This window comes from Poecilia mexicana, unplaced genomic scaffold, assembly GCF_051168715.1.
Source record: "Poecilia mexicana isolate PSO_F unplaced genomic scaffold, ASM5116871v1 scaffold_9, whole genome shotgun sequence".
Classification (NCBI taxonomy): domain Eukaryota; kingdom Metazoa; phylum Chordata; class Actinopteri; order Cyprinodontiformes; family Poeciliidae; genus Poecilia; species Poecilia mexicana.
In genome coordinates this window covers 21,180,324-21,201,890 of record NW_028263378.1, presented here as the reverse complement: position 1 = coordinate 21,201,890, position 21,567 = coordinate 21,180,324, and the positions used below count along the sequence as shown (strand labels likewise).

At 37.9% G+C, this 21,567-nt stretch overlaps 1 protein-coding gene across 1 annotated transcript in view; it reads right to left on the bottom strand.

The window, feature by feature from the left end:
• Window positions 1-21,567, bottom strand: part of pebp4 (phosphatidylethanolamine binding protein 4) — a 62,027-nt gene that overhangs the window by 38,590 nt on the left and 1,870 nt on the right. Inside the window, exons 2-3 of the mRNA XM_088008967.1 lie at window positions 20,873-20,976; window positions 20,565-20,697 (exon numbers count right to left, since the gene is read on the bottom strand). Of these exons, the coding sequence (XP_087865093.1) occupies window positions 20,565-20,697; window positions 20,873-20,976 (237 nt within the window). The remainder of the gene's footprint in view (window positions 1-20,564; window positions 20,698-20,872; window positions 20,977-21,567) is intronic.

The window sequence follows — 21,567 nt, the reverse complement described above, 5'->3', positions numbered from 1 at the left end:
AACCTTTTTTCTTCCAGGATCACCCAAAATTTATTCCATCTATCAACTGTCTGACCAGCTTCTCAGTCCTTACTGAAGCCTCCCCACAGCACTATGCTACCACTACCAGGCTTCACAGTGGGGAAGGTATTTTCATGCTGATGTGTAGTTATTTTTCCTCAACACATGGTATTTTGCATACAAAGCCGTGTTCTTTGTAGACTCTATATTATTTGTGACAAAATATAAACTGAATGGCTTTTTTATTCACACTTTTCCAAAAATGTCCGTTTTGTGGTTCCCTCGACTGTCTTGTCAGTTTTGGTGGACAGCCATGTTTTGGTAAGTTACCAGTTTTCCTTTACTCTATTTTCATATGATCAGTATCAATGATAAATATATGAAGTTATTCACAACACTTCCTTTTTGTCAAGTTTTGTAATCTTACACCATTCTTCCAAATCAGAATAAATTCCTTTTCTTACCTCACAGCTCTACATATACTACACATGCATTAACTGTATATAACTATATACAGATGCCCTCATTACTAATTAGGTGACTTCTGAAAGCACGTGGTTGCACTGAATTTTATTTAGGGATATTAGAGTAAAAGTGCCAGAATTTAAATGCATGACACACTTCTCAGAATGACAGTTTAAAAAAAATTGCAAATCTTCAAGGTTATAATTAAATTAATTAGATATAATCTTGTGTTGGTTTATCACATGAAATTTCCATATAACACAGTAATGTCTGTGGTTGTAATGGACCAATTGTGCACAATTTCAAATGGGAGTGAAGACTTTTTCAAGACACTGAATACAAAATATCTTTGTTCACTTTGCTGCACATCCCAGATTTAATTTACATGTTTACAGAAAGGCTGGGGGTCAGCTCCCAAATGGCTAAATGTCATAATAATGAGAATCTGAAGCAGAATAGAAATCTGTTCAGGTATCACAGAACTCTGCCGGGCCATTATGCAGCAGGGGATGTGAGAGCCTTGGGTAAAAACTGGAGGCGGGGGAAGATTGAGCCTCCATTCTCTTGGGATTAACCTCCCACTGCCTGCTGTGATCACAGCAAAACGGTCCACTAAGACCACACCTCAGACGCCGCCGGCTCAAATCAACCCTGCAGACTGGGAATCTCTGACACTGGCACTGGTTGGTGGTAGAAAGAAAGAAAAAAAAAGGACCTGCCTTAAGAGCCTTGAAGTAATTTAAATGTAACCGAAAGAAATTTATGTATCAAAAAATTTATTTACAATACTCCATGACAATATAATCAAACAGATAGGACTTTGGCTAAAAAGGAGATACCAAAGAACAAAGGCATGGGGAAATCAGAGCCTCCAAGGATGAAAATCTACTTGATTACCTCTGTGTGAACTCTGCTGGGGATGAGAGTGAGAGAGATGGCTAATCACTGCTCTCATAGAGAAGATCTGCAAACTGATGACACTACGAAGGGTGAGGGTGAGTTAGTGAGAGGGAGGGAGAAGGAAGAGGCCCCTCTGTGAGTTTACAAGTTCATACTTTATCCATGACCCACCACCAAACTATGTCATCTGTGCAGAAGTCCATTAATATGCCTATTGCTTTGCCCTGTGTCTGCTTTAGCCATTGCATGCAGAGCAAACCATGTGCAACTTGATGATCAACTGTTCTCAGTGCTGAAACCAGAGCAAAGCAATGCATTGATCCCAAATCCCTGTTTAAGTAGCAAAAATACTTGAACTCATTTGGTAATTAACAGGTATCTGTGTTGTGATTAAGAGACGGCCATGGCTTAACAACCATCGACTGCAGCTTAGAGTGAGGTGAAGGATCAATCTGCAGAAACAGAAAAATGGGAGCTTTGAAGCAAAAGCTGAAGTAGATTTGTCTGAGGAAGGATAATATAAGCAACAGTTTCTGTTTTTGCAGGATAACAGTCTGATCTCAGAAAGTTTAACTATAATTGAAAAGTTAGTTTATGCAAGTAATTCAATACAAAAATTGAAAGATTTTTTTCACATAGCTGCTCATCTATAAATTAGGCAAGAAAACGGGCCTGTTCATTGATTCCTTCAAGTAGAGTATTATTTCTGTAAGTTTCTCTTATTGGTCTTTTGAAATATTCAAACCTTCTAAGGAACTTCCTTTACATTTAAATCATTTAATTTAACAGAAAAAAACACTTATGTATATTACTCAGTGAAAGTATGAGTTTCGTTTTCTCAATTGAATAACTAAAATAAATTTGTTAATTCGTTAATGAATTGAGATATACCTGTATTACAGTAACTTAATTTCTCAATCAGCTATGATCCAAAATAAAACGAGTCATTGTTGACAAAATGTGTTGATTTAAAAGCAGGAGACAAATGAGTGAAACAAAAATGGATGCTCACAGAGGAAGTTTACTACCGTTAACACTGTTAGGGTCAGAAGATGAGGTTAAACGTGGTAAAGGGGGGTCAGAGGTCAGCCTGGTAGCAGTAATTGAATCCAGAGAAGAGACTAAAGGACTACAGAGATGAGACGGCAAATCCAGGGAGGCTGTGGCACTCACCTGTAGGTCACCAACCTTCCAGGTGTGAAGGTCCTCATTGCCATTAATAACAGCACATCCCCCGCAACTCATCTGTAGCACCTTAGGAACCTTATTGCTGCTCAGTACAAGCAGTATTAATACCTCAGCTTTCTGCATTTTAACACGCAGGGTGAATATATGGTTTTGCCAAGAAGACAACTGTCAGATAATGTGATGAACAGTGTGATATAAAACTCATTTATGATGTTCAACTGCAGTGGAGAAAGCCTAGTGTGCACCGATCAACCACTGCGTAATTTAAAGTGGTTAATAAATTCATATTTATTTAGATTGGCTGTCATATAAAGTAAAGTCCACAAGTTTTCTAATAGAACATCAAATTGTGATAAGAGTATTGATAATTTAGTAGTTACAATGGATTGACCCATTTATGTCCAGACACAAATTGAACCTGAATCTGTTGCACAACCTAAAGATTGATGTCTATCTAATCTGAATGAGCTTAAATTACTTTGTAAAGAAGAACAGATTTAAGTCCCTAAATGTTCACCACTATAGAGCCATACCCAAAAACACTTGCATTGTTTGCAGCAGTATAACTGACTCAGGGTGGCTAATATAAATGCATGCCACACTTTTCAGAATAAATCCCCCAAAAATAAAAATTAAGTTTGTGGTTGTAATGCAACAAAATTGGTCAAACTTTAATGAGTATGAAAACTTTTGCATGGTAATGGAAACATTTCACAACAGTCAATCTCAGCTGCAGACCCTGATTAATCATTGATGATCAACAAGACACAAAATAATGACATACACAGAGTGTAGAGATAGTTCAGTGTTTTGTACCAAGCGCTTTAGATGGTAGTGTGCGCCGCTCACTACCTCCAAACCTGCCTATTTTTAAACGCAGCGTCCTCCCACACAGGGATGGAGTGTGAAGTGGCTTATAAATCCACACTTTGAGGAGCCACATGGTCAGAGGAAAGTCACGTGTGGATACAACTGCATATTCTAGGGCCACACAGCTACTAGATTTCTGCTCAGTAGCCAAACAGAAAGAGTGGATGAGCTATGAAGAGGCAGCAGTTCAAGAGAAATCAGAGCAGAATACAAACACAAGTTTACATAATAGCATAATCTTGTTTTCTTTTTGATCGTAGAAATATGCAAATATGCTGTATTTTAATCAAATTAACACATGACAGAAGGAAAGATGAGACAATGAAATACATTTCATGGCCTACAGTACAACTGTGTTGTTTCCCACTCAAAGTAAATTCGATTTTGCCCCTAACCTTAAAAAAAATAATAAATAAATGCACAGCTCCTCGATAAACTAACAGTTAAAGGCAGTCTCTCCTGAACTTTGTTTTTTAAGTCTTGCACTTCTGATCTGCAGTTTGTAACTGCAATAAATCCACTGCTAACAGAAAGATGGTTCACAGTCTGATTGAAGCTTGAGGGGGGTGAAGGAATTAGTAGCAGCCTGAGGAATCGTTTCTGCATTTCTCTCAACATTGAAGACTTCTTTCAGCGCACCATGTTTGCGAACACAGCCGTGCTCATGTTAAGCTTATTAGTCACCCTGGATGCGATCTTGCTAGCTGAGGCTTTCAACACTTTCTAGTGGTGGCTTTACACACATACACCTACTCACTACTGTGAAAGCATTTCTGCAAAATGCACATGCTCAGACACAGTAACTACCACTAACAGGTACACCGAAGTAGCAAGTGGCCAGGTGCCGGAAAAGTGAGCCTCCGTCTGTGCTAAATGAGGCAAAAGGGAAATATTTTTGTTGTGTAGTTTGACTGCTGGGAACACAAAGTCAAACAGGGCAAATTGCAGCTCTGGATTCATATCCATAATTAATCTGTCAGCCATGTCACACACCAGGAGTCAAAGATCTGCTATTTTTCTGTTATTTTACCACCAAGACGGCTGTAAAAGTTCAAGTGTGAGCACATTCTCACTTTTTCTGCAACATATCTAGGAATCAAGTTTCTGAGAGGTTTTTAGTAGACGCATGCAAAGTTAATAAATATCCACTCGCTTCAGCAAATGTGCATTTGAAAACGTCAAGTTTAGATAGGAAATGATAAAAAATTACTTGTGTTGTGAAACGAATCTAGTTGTGTTTGTCACATTTTATTTTGGCAGCTACTGAAGAGTGAAAGACAGAAAAAAAAAAAAAACGTTATCGGTCTTATTTCGACAGACTGTCTATGATTTCACATTGTGCGGATAAAATAGATAAAGGAGTGCGACAGTTGCACTTTGCGGAGCTGTCGCAGAAAAGCATCATGAAGCAGACACAATTCTGAAGACGAAGGGAAACATGCTGCCATGGAGGGAGCTCAGTTGTAAGCACTCTGACACCCATTCCTATTTGGCCAATGGAGCTGTTAAAGGTGTCAGGGCTGTTCACAGGCACTGCGTGTTTCACCAGCCAAGATGGCTTCCACCTTTTTTCTATCATGATTAATTATGGTTTCTGATGGTAGTACAGTGAGAAAGTGTAAATTATTCCCACATTTTCTTGTGTGCCCTTCGTTCAGTCACTTTTGTGTAGGAAGATGCTATTGACGCCATCCGTGGAAGCCGACCAAAAGGCATCTACATGGGGTGGCAAACTCTTGTGCCTATTAAAGGGGTGGAAGTGGTGGCGATGGTGGTGGGTCCCTGTCGTGTGGGCTGAACCTAGTCCAGACTGCCAGTTGAACGGCCGGATTTTCCAGTATGGAAGTCTTATTTCAGTGGGCGAAGCTGGGTGTTGAGAGACTGGGAGAGAGGACAGCCCAGGGCTTGGAAGCTCGAAAAAGAATATTTCAAACAGACAAGCACCGTCTGTGTTCCAGTGTCACCAGCCCACCCGTCTGACAATCGGGGCCATGTCATCACGGGTTCTGAGTAATTCAAGAAGCGATTAGGGAGATGTGGCGATTTCAGACGTCAGAGGTCCCAAAAGCAGAAATCGCACTGAAGGGCATGCAACCTCAGAGTTTGAGACTTGGACAATAAATCATGATGGTTTTAACTTTTTATTTCATTTTAATTAAAACAAGTCAAGATTAATAATTGATTGTTCATTACATGAAAATTGAGTGAAAAAGATTTTATCCAATGAGAAAACTAAATGCGTTTAAAAAGATGCATGTGCAGAGCAATTCTCGACAGTGTTTAAGTTTAAGACAGATTCATCCCTCATGCCATAAGTAAACTAAACTGCCATTAGTTTACTCTTCTATTATATATATTTACATCAATACTTTATTATTATTGAAGCCTTGCAACAAAATTTCTTTCAATTTGTATTTTTTTAAATGTATGATTGAATGACAAACCGTCTATATCTAAAAAGAAAATAATTTCCTGAAGTTGCAGATCTGTGAGGAGAGAAGAAAGAACTCCTGTGATTGGCCAACTTCATGCTCCCTTTTACTCACTGGGTGGGCAATATAAAGGAACTTATAATTTGCCCAAAAGTACACTTTTATTTGGTTAATCGTTCCCCATTAGAGAGGGCTTGGGTTTAAGAGGAAGTACCCAAAGATGCTGAATCCCATCAAATCAAGCAACATTATAATTCTGGGATACATTATCCTTCTGAAATGTGAGCCATGTTGTGTTAGCATAACAAGATGCTCTTTATTTCTTATTCACTCATCATTAATGTGCGCTATCCTTCTAGTAGCAACCCTTTTTGAGTGTGCACTAACGGCAAAGAAACCTCCAGACTTTTAAACCCAGAGGACGAGAGTCCGCCGTCTGTCTGAAAGGGACCACCATGGCCCGAGTGAAGCAGTGCTGTTCAGATGTGTCTCTAAGACAAAGTGACAGAAGGGAAGGTACAGCGCATCCCATGAGCAGCTGATTCTAGCGTTGGGGTTGGACCCAACCAGCACTTTGTCCTATTGTCATGAGGGGATGATGATGTAAATGCTGGCAGACCTCCTTGTGGTTTGTAACCCAAACCTTTCCGCAAAATTACGCTTGGTTTTCTTCAACCATGAAAATAATCTCCTGGTTTACATCTGAGAATTAAACAAGACTGTTGTCAACGTTTAGGTTTTTCCTCAGCATTTTCTTCTAGAAAAAGAGCCCATCTGCTGTCACAATGCTCAAACACTATTTCACAGGAAACTTTGAATCAAATAGCCTGCTAACAAGGAACACTGACATCTGGCAGGGGCTTGGGGGGCACGTGCTTTCTTGTTCCTGAAAATGTTCAGGCTGCTGTAGATTCTCAGTCATCCGAGGGGATGACTGAGATGAAATGTTATTTTTAGCAATATTACCACAACTAAATATTTTCCTGATATTATGCAGCTTGAATAACCAGTTAAACTGGATTCTTTATGGGACTGAAGTCCTTGAAGATTGCTCATAGTTGTTATAAATGACAAAAGCACAGCAAAGTCATTTAACTACAGTATAAGTCTGAACAATAGGAACAAACACATCCACAATACAGGGCTTTACTTTGAAGCCTCAACAAAATCCACAGTATGGTGCATTGCATACAAACACGGCTCAAAAAAAAAAAAATCCTTAGTTTGGAGAACAGGCTGAAATCAAATGATTCCTTTGACAGATCATTTTGTGCATGTTGATATATTTAGTGCTGTCAGAGAGGACATCACAGAGAATGGCACTTACATCACAATGCAAAAACTGTTATCAGAGGAGGTACAGGTTTATGGTTCAAGGGCTCGTCCATTCATTGAGAACAAGCTCAGCGTCTCTGCCTGACACACTGATCAAGACAGCACAAATAAAACAGCTCCACAGCTCCATCTTTGCCTCTCCCCTAGGGAATAATATAGCACCCATCTGAATGTGGCACATATTGAATCAATTCCAGCGTTGATGATTCATTTGAATAAATCACCCTGTTTTAATTTTTTTTTTTTTTTTTTTTGCCAACTTGCACGGATACTGAAATAAGGGGAAAAAAACAACTGAAGAGAGGAGAGACAGGTGACAGTAGTGTAAAGGACCGCTAATCCTCAATCCCTTTTCAAGTAGCAATTAATGACTACAGAAATAATCTCCATATAGATGTTGTTGCAATTCTTTTTTTTTTTTCTTTTTTTGGTCAAACAACCTGGATAACTCGTGCAGATCAAAGCCAGAGGCAACGCGGCTGCAGCCAGAAGCCAGAAAGGATCTTATACTGGATTTGCATAGATGAATGTACAGCAATAATTCAAGTAGGAGAAAGGACAGATGCTGGTTTGACCCGTTATAAATTCTCCATCTGATCACTTAATATCGATTAAACTTGGTCTAGCGAGATAGATTTTTCAAATATGGCTCATCCTTCTGACAACTCTCTATTAAATCTGAAGAAATATCAAATATTTCAAGGAGAAAAAAAAAAAAAAAAAAAAAAAAACTTCCAATGTGTTCCACATAAAGATGCACGGGATCAGCCTATTGGCAAATATGAAAAATCAGCAGCTTGTGCGATGAAAGGGTTATATCCGTATTCAAGCTAAGAGACATACTCTAACATACACAGACACAAATCCTGTTGAGCAGAGCTGAGCACAGATACCCTACCAGCCCTCCGAGGCACAATTAGGATTTCATGGGGTGGGAGGGGGGGGATCTACATTCCTGTGCACAAGAAAAAAAAAAAGTCCTTTCTCCAACCTCACAATAATATCAACTATTTACTCAAGGAAAAACCTGGAGCACCACTCAATAGGATTTGGACAAACAAATAAAAACATAAAAAAAATAAGAAATACAAAAACGAGGGGGGGGAGATCTAAATTTAAGCTCTAGTTGTTGACGAAAAAAAAAATTGTTTCAGGAAACCCAAAGCTAAGCCTCCCAGTTCCAATCAATTTCTTCTATTCTGTGTGGTATAAAAAGCAGCAACCACTCGTAGTTTGTTTGAAGTGCTCGACTGCGTGGAGTTCTGCTGGGTTCAACAGCATTTTGTATGGACTCCCTTCGCGTATGATTATCACACCTGTCAGACATTCAGTCCCAGTAACAAGGGGTCAAATAGCTGCCAGTTTGTGTAAGAGAAGAGAGCGCAGAACACTTACACATCATTTTATGATGTGAACTAACAGGAACGGTACATGGTTATAAAATGTGCAGCAGTGCACGCAAAATGCAGACAAATGAAATGATCCATTTTCCCATTTTAAATGCAACACAGTAAATTACTATGTGTTGACTGGATGTTAACAGAGATCCTTACTTGAGACAATTAATTTAATTACTTTCTTTAGTGCATTGACATTTAATCACTAACCATATGAAGAAAACCAAGTATTTTTTCTCCAAACAGGTGTGAGCACTCATTATCTGTAAACATTTCAAATGTGTGAGATTCACACCTGGTTATGTGGCCACATGTAATGTAAAAAATAAATAAATAAATAAAGCTGGAGGTGAGCCAGATAAAGCACACTGTTTCATGTGGTAATAGAAAAACTAAACGGATAAAAACAGGAGCATTGTGCAATAAAATATACAATACAGGGTTTCCCCCAGTGTATTATAAGCCTGGCGGGTTGCCAGGCTTTACTTGTACCCCCACCAGGCTAAGCATTACTTATTTTTTTAAGATTCTTTAAAATGTTTGCATTTTTTAAGACTTTATAGTTGTCGTTCAAGTATTAATCTTCCAATATTTTAATAACACATAATTATCAAGTGATATTTTCAAATTTCCTGTCAACTTTAAACATTTTTTAACTGAAAAACCTGATGGGCCGCGGGATGAATGACTGGCCTAATGCCCAACCATCAGGCTTAGCAGGTTTTCTGGGGGAAACCCTTGCAATATCACAGTTTAGGAACCACAATAGGAGGATTGATAGAAAATTTGATCTACAAAAAGATAATTTCTAGAAGTTAGCTATGTTTATCTGTAAAAAATAAATTCAAGTGGCTCACATTTATATTCGTATGTATCCACAACCATGTTTTTTATAAGTCACATTTTTTCATGTTACATCCATTAACTTCTATGTATTTCACTGGGATTTTATGGGATAGACAAAAACAATGTACTGTAAAATTGTGAAAAGAAGGAATATATTGTTTTGAAATATTTTAGCAAACACTAATTTGAAAAGTGTAAAGTTTATTCATCTCATTGATCACTGTGTGATCCATCATCTCAAAATAAGGAGAGAATATGGTACAACTGCAAATCTAACTAGGGTTTGCTGTCTGACAGACTGGGCAAAGAGTGCATTATTCATAGAAGCAGTAAAGAGGCCATTGGTAACTCTGGAGGAGCTGTAGAGAAGTAATTTGTATATTAAGCTCAGCTGATGCGCGTTTCCACCAGGTCATTGCTAATCGCTGTTACCGTGTGGGAGGAGTACAGTCTCTCCTTATGATCTGATTCAAATAGTGAACTCATCCTTCTTATCCGGTGCCTCAGCTTTTAAAAACAGCAGTTATCAAACACTGATAAAAAACAAAAACAATCTGGACCAATCACTTCTGCAGAACTACACAATCTCCCTCCTTCCATTCATCAGCAACATTACTGAAAAAGCCGCTGCAACATCTTTTGGTCTGGTTTCCTTGCTCACCACAGTGCTGAGACTGCCCTGGTCAAAGTGATTAAAGGACACAGACTGTGGAAGAGCTACCATTATAGTCCGAGTTACAAACTTATTACTTCCCCTTATTTTTAGTTAGTTTTTCTTAATTTTGTTATGTTTTTATGCAAGTCACTCATCACTGAAATGTGTTACACAAATAAACATGACTTGACTTAAATACAAATGCACTCCATACTTTTAAGATTTGTATTCTTAATGTTGAAAACCATTTTACAATAATATTGTAGTTTCTGTTGGTTGTTCTTATTCAATCCTGAAAAAATACATTATGTTTTGAGGCTGTAAAATGACAAAATGTGAAAGAGGTCAAATGGTTCTGTAAGGTTCTGTATGCCTCTGGTTCCACCACATAGTGCATGAAGCCATCAGCTCTAAAGTAAATTGACAGATGTTAAACTAACTACCATTAATGATTATAAATGGTGACCAACAGCAGCTACAATGAATGTCTCCATCTGTAAATCTACAGCTCTGCTGATGAAACCAGGCAAAACTAATGCCCCGGGGTAAATTCACAGAGCATAATGCCAAATAGGGACATTTGCAGCACTCAAGTTTGACCAGGACCTTTTAGCTCCCCGGCTTGCGAAATGATGTTTTAAATAAAACCACACTGTAGCTGTCACAACTGATTCTCAGATCAGGACCGAGGAAAAGGTTAAGCGCATCGTCTATCTGAAAATGCCAAATTCTGAAGTCGAGCACAAAGTTGGCACCCAGATAAATCACGCCATCACTGTGCTTCAGTTTTCTCATTATCCATACCTTTCATGACATTCACAGAAAGAAACAAAGCATCATACCAACACCTACTCGGAGAGAGAGCTCTTTCAGTTCAGCTCAAAAGCTGAGAGCTCCAAACCTCCACACCACAGTGTGGGCAGCGCTGGCACAGCCATGTGCCTAAGAACCCTGACTGAGTGCAACAGTTGGACTAATAACAGAACAAAAAAAAAGTAAAATGGACACACAGGGAGGACAGCAATAGCTCCACAGCTAAGTAGCAGGTTGACTGAAGCCCACCTTTTCCGTATTCACGAGCCGAAGGTGTCCACAATGCCTCTCAGGTCTTAGTGCCATGAGGGGCGTTGAGCGCTCAAGTTCAGCCACTTCAGGGTGAAGCAAATCACTTTAATATGTTAAGAAGATTAAGCTGGATAAATGTCTAGATACATTTTTTGAAAAGCAACGTAAATCTCCAGTGTTTTTATTTGGGGAGGGGCGGCGTGTGAGTCAGTTGAGACAATCAACACAAACCCACCAAAACGCAACGTGATTGGCTCAAAAAAATTGGGCTTATTTGAGATTTTGCATTTTAAGCTTCTTGAATCTAAGACCATCCCACCTCTTCCTTATTATTTCAAACACCAACCTTTGGGACAACAAAACTAGAATAAAAAAAAAAAGCATAAAACACTGGTCACAATTTCATCTCCTCTCTCAGCTTAGACTCAGCTGTCTTATCCTGCTTTAGCTTATGTTATAGCTTTAACTGTACAGGTCAATGTTTTTCCCTTGCTGTTAATCTTCTGTTTGTGTATTATCAACCAGGCTTCAAAGAAAAAAAGAAACAAAACTTTGAGGTATCAAATGTCGAGCATTCGAAGGAAGAGAAGCTTCAAATGAGGACCCCATTTCTTTAATCTAAAAATTTGCAATCTGAGGGTGTCCGCCTGTCAGCCTACTGTGCAAGAAATTGAGTGTGAAACGTCAGGGCGAAATGAAACAAATAGTGTAAGGGGATTAAAAAATAATTTGCATACCATTTTTGGTATTTCCAAAACTACAGCATCAGGAAACTAATACAGGAAGGAGCTTTATCTTGCCCTCAGATCAATTAACACATCAATAGAGCTGATCTCTTCTCCCATAAGCTGCCTCTTAATATCAATATGAATATATTTGTCAAACATAATAAAACAAGAATAATGCTAACTGAAAAGGGAATAAGCTTTTACATGCAAGGTGAAAAACGTACTCAAAAAAACAAAACAAAACAAAAAAAACAAACTCAACAGGGTCTACATTTAAAGTCATTTAAAATGTGCTTTACTTTCACACTAAAACACGCAATAACCTGTTTTTTCTTTCTTAAACTCTGTCTCTTCATGCAGAGTTAAGACAATAAAGATGAAGGGGGATGGCATTATAGAGAGCTAAGCATTATGAGAAGCCCTGAAGCTGTTCTTAGAGAAGGTGAATCAGAGGATTGGGACAAAACTGGAACTAAACCCTGTGCCGGACCACAAATGAGGAGCACAAAACATTTTGGGTAAAATGCCACTAAGCCAAGCATCTGGTTCTTAAGAAAACTTCACTTGATCACTTATAACTTTGAGATTACTTAGTTTTAAAGCAAAAGAAACTGACAACAAAGTCAGTTACCTCAGCGTTCAGCATGAGTGCCTCAGTAATCCTGTCAGTAAACTTCAGCAGAGTTTGATCCCCATTCAGGACAAATGAAACCTCAACAATTAAAAGAAAACAAAAAACGTTATTTTATGTAGAAGCACTTCTGAGTTTCAGTTTTGATTCTAAAATAAGGTGTTTTTTGGATGAGACAAAGTTGAATTTTACCTCTTTAAAACTACTGAAATTAATTTTTTGTATAGCTATGAAGTCCAATACAACCTACCAGTGAAACTCAGACTCAAACAGGGTATTGTTAAAAATACTCTTCAAATACAAACGTTAAACCAGTAATGAATCATCCATAAACAAAAATGCAGGCATAAATATCAAAGTACATAAGTTGGGGAGCCCTCCAGGGGACATGGGGAATTTGTTTTTCTTTTGCGTTCCCTTGCAAAACTTTTGCGTTCACTCGCAATAATGTACTGATCAGTTCATGCGGCATAATTGAATACTGTAAGCCTTTCTTACGGTAGCCACCATAATTTCTGCTTTAATACAAGCTTATGTAAGGTTTTTCCATGAATGTTAATATCTCGTTGTGAAATATCTGACGTTTTATATCTTTTTCTTTAGTACAGAAAGGCACAACAAACCTATGATATAAACATAAACTTTCCGTAAGTAGGAAAGAAATAAAAATACATCTAAACTATTTGGACTATTTCTGAGTTATCGTGGGGTAATAAGTCATCTGACAGTTTTGATTGCGTCTCTGTTGTGTTCATAGTCTGAATGGTTTAAAGGGCTGCTTTCAGTGCCGTTCCATCTGAGCCTTAACAGACATAAACATGCAGTAAATAAATAGATTTTCAATCAGTTTTTTGCACCAAAGCGTTAATAAACACGTTTTATTATTTTAAAACACAACAAGTTAATGGTGGTAGAGGGCCGCACTGGGTTAACTCGGTGAATCTCATCTGTCCATGTATCAATCAACTCCAAACCTCTTCTTTGTTCTGTCACAATTATCGATTTATTTAATTGTGATTATCATGCTCCAATCTTTGCGAGGACTAACTACCCCGCTCACCCGCTTCCTCAACAAGTTTTACAAATGAAAATAACAACCTCATTCACTCTTAAAAAGAAAAAAAAAAAAATCAAACCACCATGGGCCTTCTGATGCTGCTTAATATACAAATTAAGCAAGAATAGAGCATATGTGTGAAACATATTGGTGACAGCATCATGCTGAAAAACGGCTCAGATTTGATGGGGCAGATGAGTTTATCTAAAAGCAGGACGTTGTGCAACTAAACGTCTTAGAGGCTGAAATAAACGAGGGAGTGTGATGCAGGTTGGCCATCCAGGATGACTAAAACAGACCAAGAGATATAAAGTAAAAATATGACTAGAAAATTGATGTCCACCGTTGCTGTCCATTCTTTCTGACTATACTTTGACAACTGTCCAAAGAAAAACAGGCAAACATGTCAGTGTAGAGTTACAGAACTGCTAGAGATGTACACCGAAAGACAGTTAAGAAGTGCAGTGAAAGGTGACTCTACAAAGTGTTAACTCGTGGGTTGAGTGGAAATGTAGAAATTTTTACTGACATTTTTGTGAAAACGTTCAAGAGAAATGGTTTATCAACGGCACTGTGAATGTAGAAAATCTTGCATTTAAGGTTTTACAGTCTGAAGATAACATAGTTGTCAAATTGATGGTAAACCAAAAAAAAAAAAATCCTTAAAGTTGAATGCAAACTTCTATTTCTCCAAGCTGAAAACATTAAAGAAAAGGTGCAGGCTTCTTGCTGTGCCAAAGTACGACAGAGTCATCTCCAGATCTCACAGCGATTCTCTGCCAAACCAAAGAATGCTGTAGCTCATATAAATAGAAATTTAATCTTGTGTGTTTGTCTAAGTATCCAGAGCAGCACTTCTCATGCAGATTATGAATCTCTGTTTAAACAGTTCATGCAGTCAATGTATATGAACTGATAAGAGAGAGTCTGCGTGGATACTGAATAATAATCATGAAGCACAGCTTACAGCGATATTTTCATTAAAGGAACCGTCATGTCTATAATTCCACATGGAAGTAGATTTAATCATATTGATGAATGGTATGATTGTCATCCATTGAATTGCTTCTTTCACAAAAATATTGCTTTTGTAATAAATGACTAATAAATGCCAGAAAAAATTGACTTCTTTGTAATTAATTGGTGTATGAGTAATGAAAAAACATACAGATTTTTGTGAATAACACTCCCATCTTTCTACACATCTGACACAGCAGCATTCACAGTTTGATCAATTTGAATCTGAGTTTTAGATATGTCAAACAATGACATGGAAAAGACTTAGTAACTCAAAGCTGCCATATTTACTGCACATAAGTGCCACGGCTCTGAAATTAACACAAGTAGCGCTCAAGAAATGAACCGATAACAGTATTATCATTCTATGATATGCGGACGCTCTGTCTGCACTGATGAAGAATCACAGTGTGGCTAATGCTACTAGCTAATCTATTTTCAGGGAATTGTCTATTATTCCCCAGATCGTGAGGTTATAGATAGAGTAAGAAAAGTAATAAGAAAACTGAAATAATGACCCATGTATTTTACTCTCTCTTGATGTAGTGGTAAGTATTCACTTTAAACCCTTTTTCTAGACAAAATGGGAGCATGGCAGCAGCTTAGTTCAACAGTTTTAATGCATCAGGCTAAACAATAAATATGCAAGTGCACAATCTTTAATGCCCATAGTGTTATCAAACTAACTAGTGCGATTTAGAAAGCATTCCTTGAGCCTTTCCACTTTATCCTCCCATTCATACAAAATGTTTCAAATGTATATTAAATTGTTTTTTTTTGTTTTTTTTTTTTAAATTTTGCCAACAATTGCACAAAGTGAAAGTGTAGCTGTCTACATTCTAGGGTCAAAAGGTAAGAAGAAAGAATATTATGCCAACTCACCGAATAAAATATATTGTGACTGTAGAAGACACATATGCATTAGTATGGTTAAAAAGAAAAAAAAAAGGAGAAAGCATGAAAAAGGTGAGAAAAATAAGAATGTTCAAAATGCTGGCTATAAATAAAAAAAAAACGCTTGCACATATATATATATTTTTTTATCGGATCTGTGACAGACTAAGTGAGAGCCTCTGTGCGTCACTCGGAGGCTTTGCAAGAGGCAAATAATTGTTTTCCTGTCTGAGAATAAGGTGGAGGTTTATTGCTTCATAGCGATGAACATGTTTAATCAAGCCAGTGCTCCTGGTAGCAGGAGGTTGTAATTCTTTCCTCTTCAGAAGCTTCCATAAATCACATGCATTAAAGAGCAACAGGGCCAGGATTGAACGGAGCAGGATACGGGTCAGCTTAACACTGTTACAGTGACAAAGGGGCAACATTAGCTAAGGGAAAAAAACAAAAAACAAAAAAAACACTCTGAATTCCCGCCAAACATGCCTCTTTAATCCATCAGAGCCAAAAACACCCACTTGATGACACTGAATGTGCAATTAGATATTATAGAAAATATTTTTACTCTTTGACCCAAGGTGGCACAAAAAGGTGTGAACGGAGGCCCTTCAGAGACAAATCGACTCTGGGCTGATTGAGGGCTACCACCTGCTAGAAATGAAACCCTTTTCCTGATTGCTCCAACATCCCTGACAAGAGGAACCTGTCAGGAATCCTGCATGGGTGGACATGTAGGCTTTCCTGGGTATGACAGGGTCTGTTAGAGAGGAACCCCACCCTCGCTTTCTCCGGCATGCCAACACAGAGGAGAGTGGGCAGCGCTGAGACGGCAGCCTGCCGTGGGCACTGCCAGGCTTAAAGCTGCCCTGTCGTCATCAGAGGCTTGCAGAGAAGAGCACTAAGATTCACCAAAAAAAAAAAAAAAAGAGGAGGGGGATCGTTGCATTTAAATCCTCTCTCAACGCCCCCACATGTTTTAGCAAAGCATAAAAATCATTCACGGAGAGAGAGAGAGAGAAATAGAGAGAAAGTGAAAAAGATGGAAGGAAATAGACAGGAAACAGCTATTAACAGCAGTAAGCAAGCTCAAGAGATCATAGAGACGCAGCTCTAATCGCAGTAATGGTTTAAACCCTCATTCCATCCACCAGATGCATAAAGTGTCTACCCAAAAACAAGGCTTTGAAATCCCCCATGTCTAAGAATTTGCCCCGTGGCTACAGTCCTTCCTCAGAAAAAGAAAAAAACTCTCCTAAGACGTCTCTAATTTTGAGGTATCTGGCAAAGGTAGGTGGATTGCGGTCTGTGTTATTTACACAAACGACATAAATGAAAAAGCACACACTTAAAATGAAATAAGTCATTCTGGATACCTACTTAATATTACTCTAAACTCATAGCTGTGAAATACATGAACCAATGCTTGCAGCTAGACCTCTAGGACAATTTAATCAAGTTATACATGCAAGCAATGGCTACAGAAATGGTTTAAACCTGTAATGTAAATGAGTGATATATTTTACCTCAAATAAATTCAATCAGGGATTTTATAGTTTTCGTCTTATTGCAGAAGCAATCATTTAACACAGAACTTAATACATAGGCATCCGAATGACATCGACAAACATGTTTTTTTTTTGTTACTTCCTATAAAGAGCTTTTTGCTTTCATGTTTCGTTTTCTCTTTTCAGCAGCCCGACTTTATTTTAAAGATTTTTCTGTCCACAAGCCAACTTTGATTGCTCTCCAAAGAGCCTCTAGTTACATGATGAACTCTCATGTCTATTTTCTCTAGTGAATCTAAATATCCAAAAAGGAACTAAGGATGAAAAAATATGAGATAGAGGTGGAAAAAAAATCATAGTAAAACATGGAAAATGTTGAATCTAAAAGAGTAAGGAATATTTCTAATCACAAATAGGTTTTTCTTTGACAGCACTATATAAGAGTGACAATGTCAATCGGGACAAGATTTTAATTGGCAAATTTTTATGGGATTAGAACTGGTGAGTTATCGGCAAGTCAAAAAAAGAGAATTAGATTTTTGTCTTCCGTTCATTAAATGCATCAAGCTAAGAACTGCTACAACTTTCAGTTTATGAACAGATCAAACGACAGCAAGTTATCTGATGCACTTCTGGGAGTTTATTAAAAATCCAAATAAGAAAAGAAGAAATGGGGATCTTGCAGTCCCTTCATTTTCTGCTGGATTCAAAACTGCTAGCTCTATGAAAGAACCTGCAGCACATGGGTTCTCTTAATGAGAAATAAGAAATAGTGCTTGGTAAAATATGACTGAATTAATCTAAATCAGAATCTGTAGGTCAGACCTCGCAACACAGCAACCTGAAAATCGGTTGTTGAAAAAACACCCAAAATAAAAAAAATTATAAGTTTTCTTAAAGAAAGATGAAACTAAACTAATCAAATCCATAACTACTAAACTATCAAAGTAAATTAGATGTTCTCAGCTCTTAGCAGCGAATCCCAAGCATGTCCCCACCATTTATTAACACATTGTACCTTTGCTTATGAAACTGTAATCAAGCCATATTCTTATGTAGTTTGGTCTCATCAGCCAAGTTGTATCCCACTCACATTGCACTGTAGATAATTTTGAGGCGTTTGAGGGGAAAAAAACAAGAGCTACATAAGCTCAAACCAGGCTTCTAAAACAGAAGTGCTTGCGCTGAGCATCAGTTGTGAAGTTTGGATTCGGAGATGTGCAGCTTCTGCAACCCTTTGCTTTTGGTCATATGTCCATATTTAGAGGCAGTTTTATGGGACTGCTGCCCACTGTGTTTTATTACAATTACTCAGCAGGCACGCATCCTGTCCCAGTAATGAAGTGGGTGTTACAGTGGGCGGATTTAAGCGGCCACTATTCTGGAATCCTGCTACCGGGTACGAGGTCTAAGTGGCAGAGAGAAACCAACAGCATGTTGTGTGGACGAGAAGTGCGGCGGACAAGAAGACCAATAACAACCCAAACCTTCAGATAGTGCGCCTTTACATGAGTGTCAGGGAAAATGGAGAATCACATTTCAAAGGCCAGTAAATAAAGTTTGTATTGATTAAATCTAACATGTAATCTGTTTTGCTGTCTGACACTGTTTCTGGCTCTAAAAAAGAATCCTGTAAGACAGCATTATAGATAATACGACCATAGATCAAATGGAGTTTGGGCAGGAGAAGGGCAATAGATCATGTTCGGACCAGACTGCTTAGCTCTGGAATTCATAAAACTAGCTCCTAAATCGTAATGGCTTCCAATTGAAGTTTTCCCACTTGAGGGATGTGGGATTTTCTGCATGCTTTCAGTTAACGTAGAAGTGTCTCTATTAGTCAGCGGACACAAAACGAGGCTCAGCAGAAGAAATGCTAAAACTGAAAAAATAAATAAGTATCAAATGAATGTACTAAATATAGTTTACCAAACTTCTAAGAATATATGTCATGAGTGCATGTCCACCCATGAAATTGTTTTTAATAAATAAGCTGCACGAATGGTTAATTCAGTGTTTTTTAATACAAACAAAATCAGCAGATAGCACTGCGACTTTCTTTTATGTCATCTCTGGACTGAGAAAATTACACATTAATCTGATCCTAATTCTAACACATTAATTAGTTTTAGTTGAAGCAAGATGTTTTCTTCAAGCTACGTAAAAGTAGCTTGGAGAAACAACTCCTAAACTTGCCAAACCTGCTAAGGCAGCTATGTCAAAACAAGATTCACAAACACAAGCAGAGGTATTATCTATCGTCTGTACTTCCGTTTAAAAATTTAAACATTAGCGGGAACCAATATTGTTTTTTTATCTAACTTTGCAATTATAAAATTATTCCTATTAAAGTAAATAACTAACATTAAACTCTATTACATGACATTTTTCACTGCAGAAACTACAAGTGTGCAATGTAACCTTTGTTCAACTCGCAAGGTTCAGGGGAAGCTTGAAAAAGAGTTGCTAGTGCCACCTTCTGTCAACACTGGTTAATTCAGTTCAATACTCAGTCAACAAGAAGAGCATGGTGCAGCAGGTTGTACAACATCAGCTGTTCAAACAGGAAGACTGGTTGAAATTTTAAAATGATGCACATGTTATTTCATGTCTACAGTTTAGGAAGTAATTGGAAACGGTTTTTTTTATTATTTATATTTTTACTTGGTTACCAGCAGTAGATCTGAGGCTGAGGTAGATGCTGTTTATTTGATGTATTGCTGCACTCTAGTGGTTAAAACATATAATTGCAAATGTGATCAAACGTTGCACGTTAAATGCAAGTTTCAATTTCAATCAAGTTTCAATCACACTAATTCACAACAAAGGTCGTCTCAATGCACGTTGCAAAAATCATCCCATTCATATACTAAATACCTTAATTTAATCCAATCAGACAGAATGGAAATCTGTTTCTGCATATACAATGCATTTAAGTTCATTGTTCAAATTGGTAATTTATTTTTTAATCCATCTAAGGAAACCTAGTGTCTGACAGAAATTACTCCTAATCAGAAGTCTCCAATTCCTGTCCTTGAGGGCTGCTTTTCTCCAACTTTTGTTAACACACCTGAATCTAGCAATTAGATGGTAAGCAAAACTTTGTAGGACATTGTCCCATGTCCTACAAATACACTTAATGTCATGAATGAGATGTATTTCAACCACCTCATTCAGGTGTCAGACCAGGGATTTCCACCAGAGTCCTCAGGATCTGGTCTCTGTCTACGATCTGGAATAAATATCCCCATTATGCTTGATGTTCTGTGGCTGTGAAAATGTCCTTCTAGAAACACATGAAGTGATCATAATTGATGTCATTGCCATTTTGGGTAAACAAAGCTTATTTTTAAAGCAAACTGAGCCCAAATACATGCATCTGTTACGCAAAATCAGCAGCGTACCTTTGTGATCATTTTTCCAATTTTCAACCTCACAAAACTCTTTTTAAGCATCTTTCACAAATTTATATTTAGTTCGGTTTTTCAATCCCAAGCTACCACTGTCCCAGGTCTTCCAGGGTAATTTAGTAACTCTTGATGCTCTTCAAACCTGTTAGGAAACTCACACAATCCTTACCTTCTCTGCTCCAGAGAAGTAGATCTGCGGGGCTTTCCAAACGGTGCCGATTTTCTCTCTCAATTTGTTGTTCTTTGGAATCATAAGGCATTTGTCAATGTCCAGTTCTGGATAGATTACTTCCAGCCCACCACTTTTTCGATGAAATGTGCAAAAAAAGGGAGATTCATAGAAAGACATTTGGTTTCTTGTCAGCCACATATTGACAAAATACAATTTACTACATGAACAAAAATAAAAATGAAACAGTATTTAGCAAAAGCATCATGGTAATTTCAGAGTTCATGGAGGCATCTGATGGTACTTACTGACAAAAAGAAGCATCCAGAGGATCTAGGGTGCTTTGTGTTGTCTCTGCCTCGACTGGTTCCAAGGCGAAGACAAATAACCCCAAAAGCAAGGCGAGCAAAGCCTACAGAAAAACATAAATTTGTAAAACTGCAACAAAATTATTCACTCAAATTAATGTTGCTTATATTATTCATCTTGTCTGCTCCTCTGACCTTTGACTTCAGCATGCCACATACACAACTGCCTCTTACTGGATATTTTCTCTTTTTACACCATCCTCTGTAAGTAAGTGATTTTTGTGGATAAAAAAAATAAAAAACCCAAGTACCTCAGCAGTTTCTGAAATACTAAGTCTAGCCCATTTGGCAACAATGCCACTTTAATGTCACTTTAAGATCTTTGCTTCCCTATTTTGATGTTCGTTTTGAACTTAAGCAAGTCGTCCTCCCCGACGCTAGCTACCGAAATGCATACATTTGTCGCTGCCATGTGATTGTGATATCAATTGGATAGCTGTACCTAATGAAGTGTGTGTAATATATAGTAATGTTTTGCATTTCTGGGCTTCCAATTCGATTCTCTTTATAATTGAAAGTGCTCTTCTTAACCCCGAAGACCATAACTTTATCAACAACACAATAAACATGCATAAAGCGCTTCATGTTCCTTCTAGATCAGGGGTGTCAAACTCAATTTCACCGAGGGCCACTTC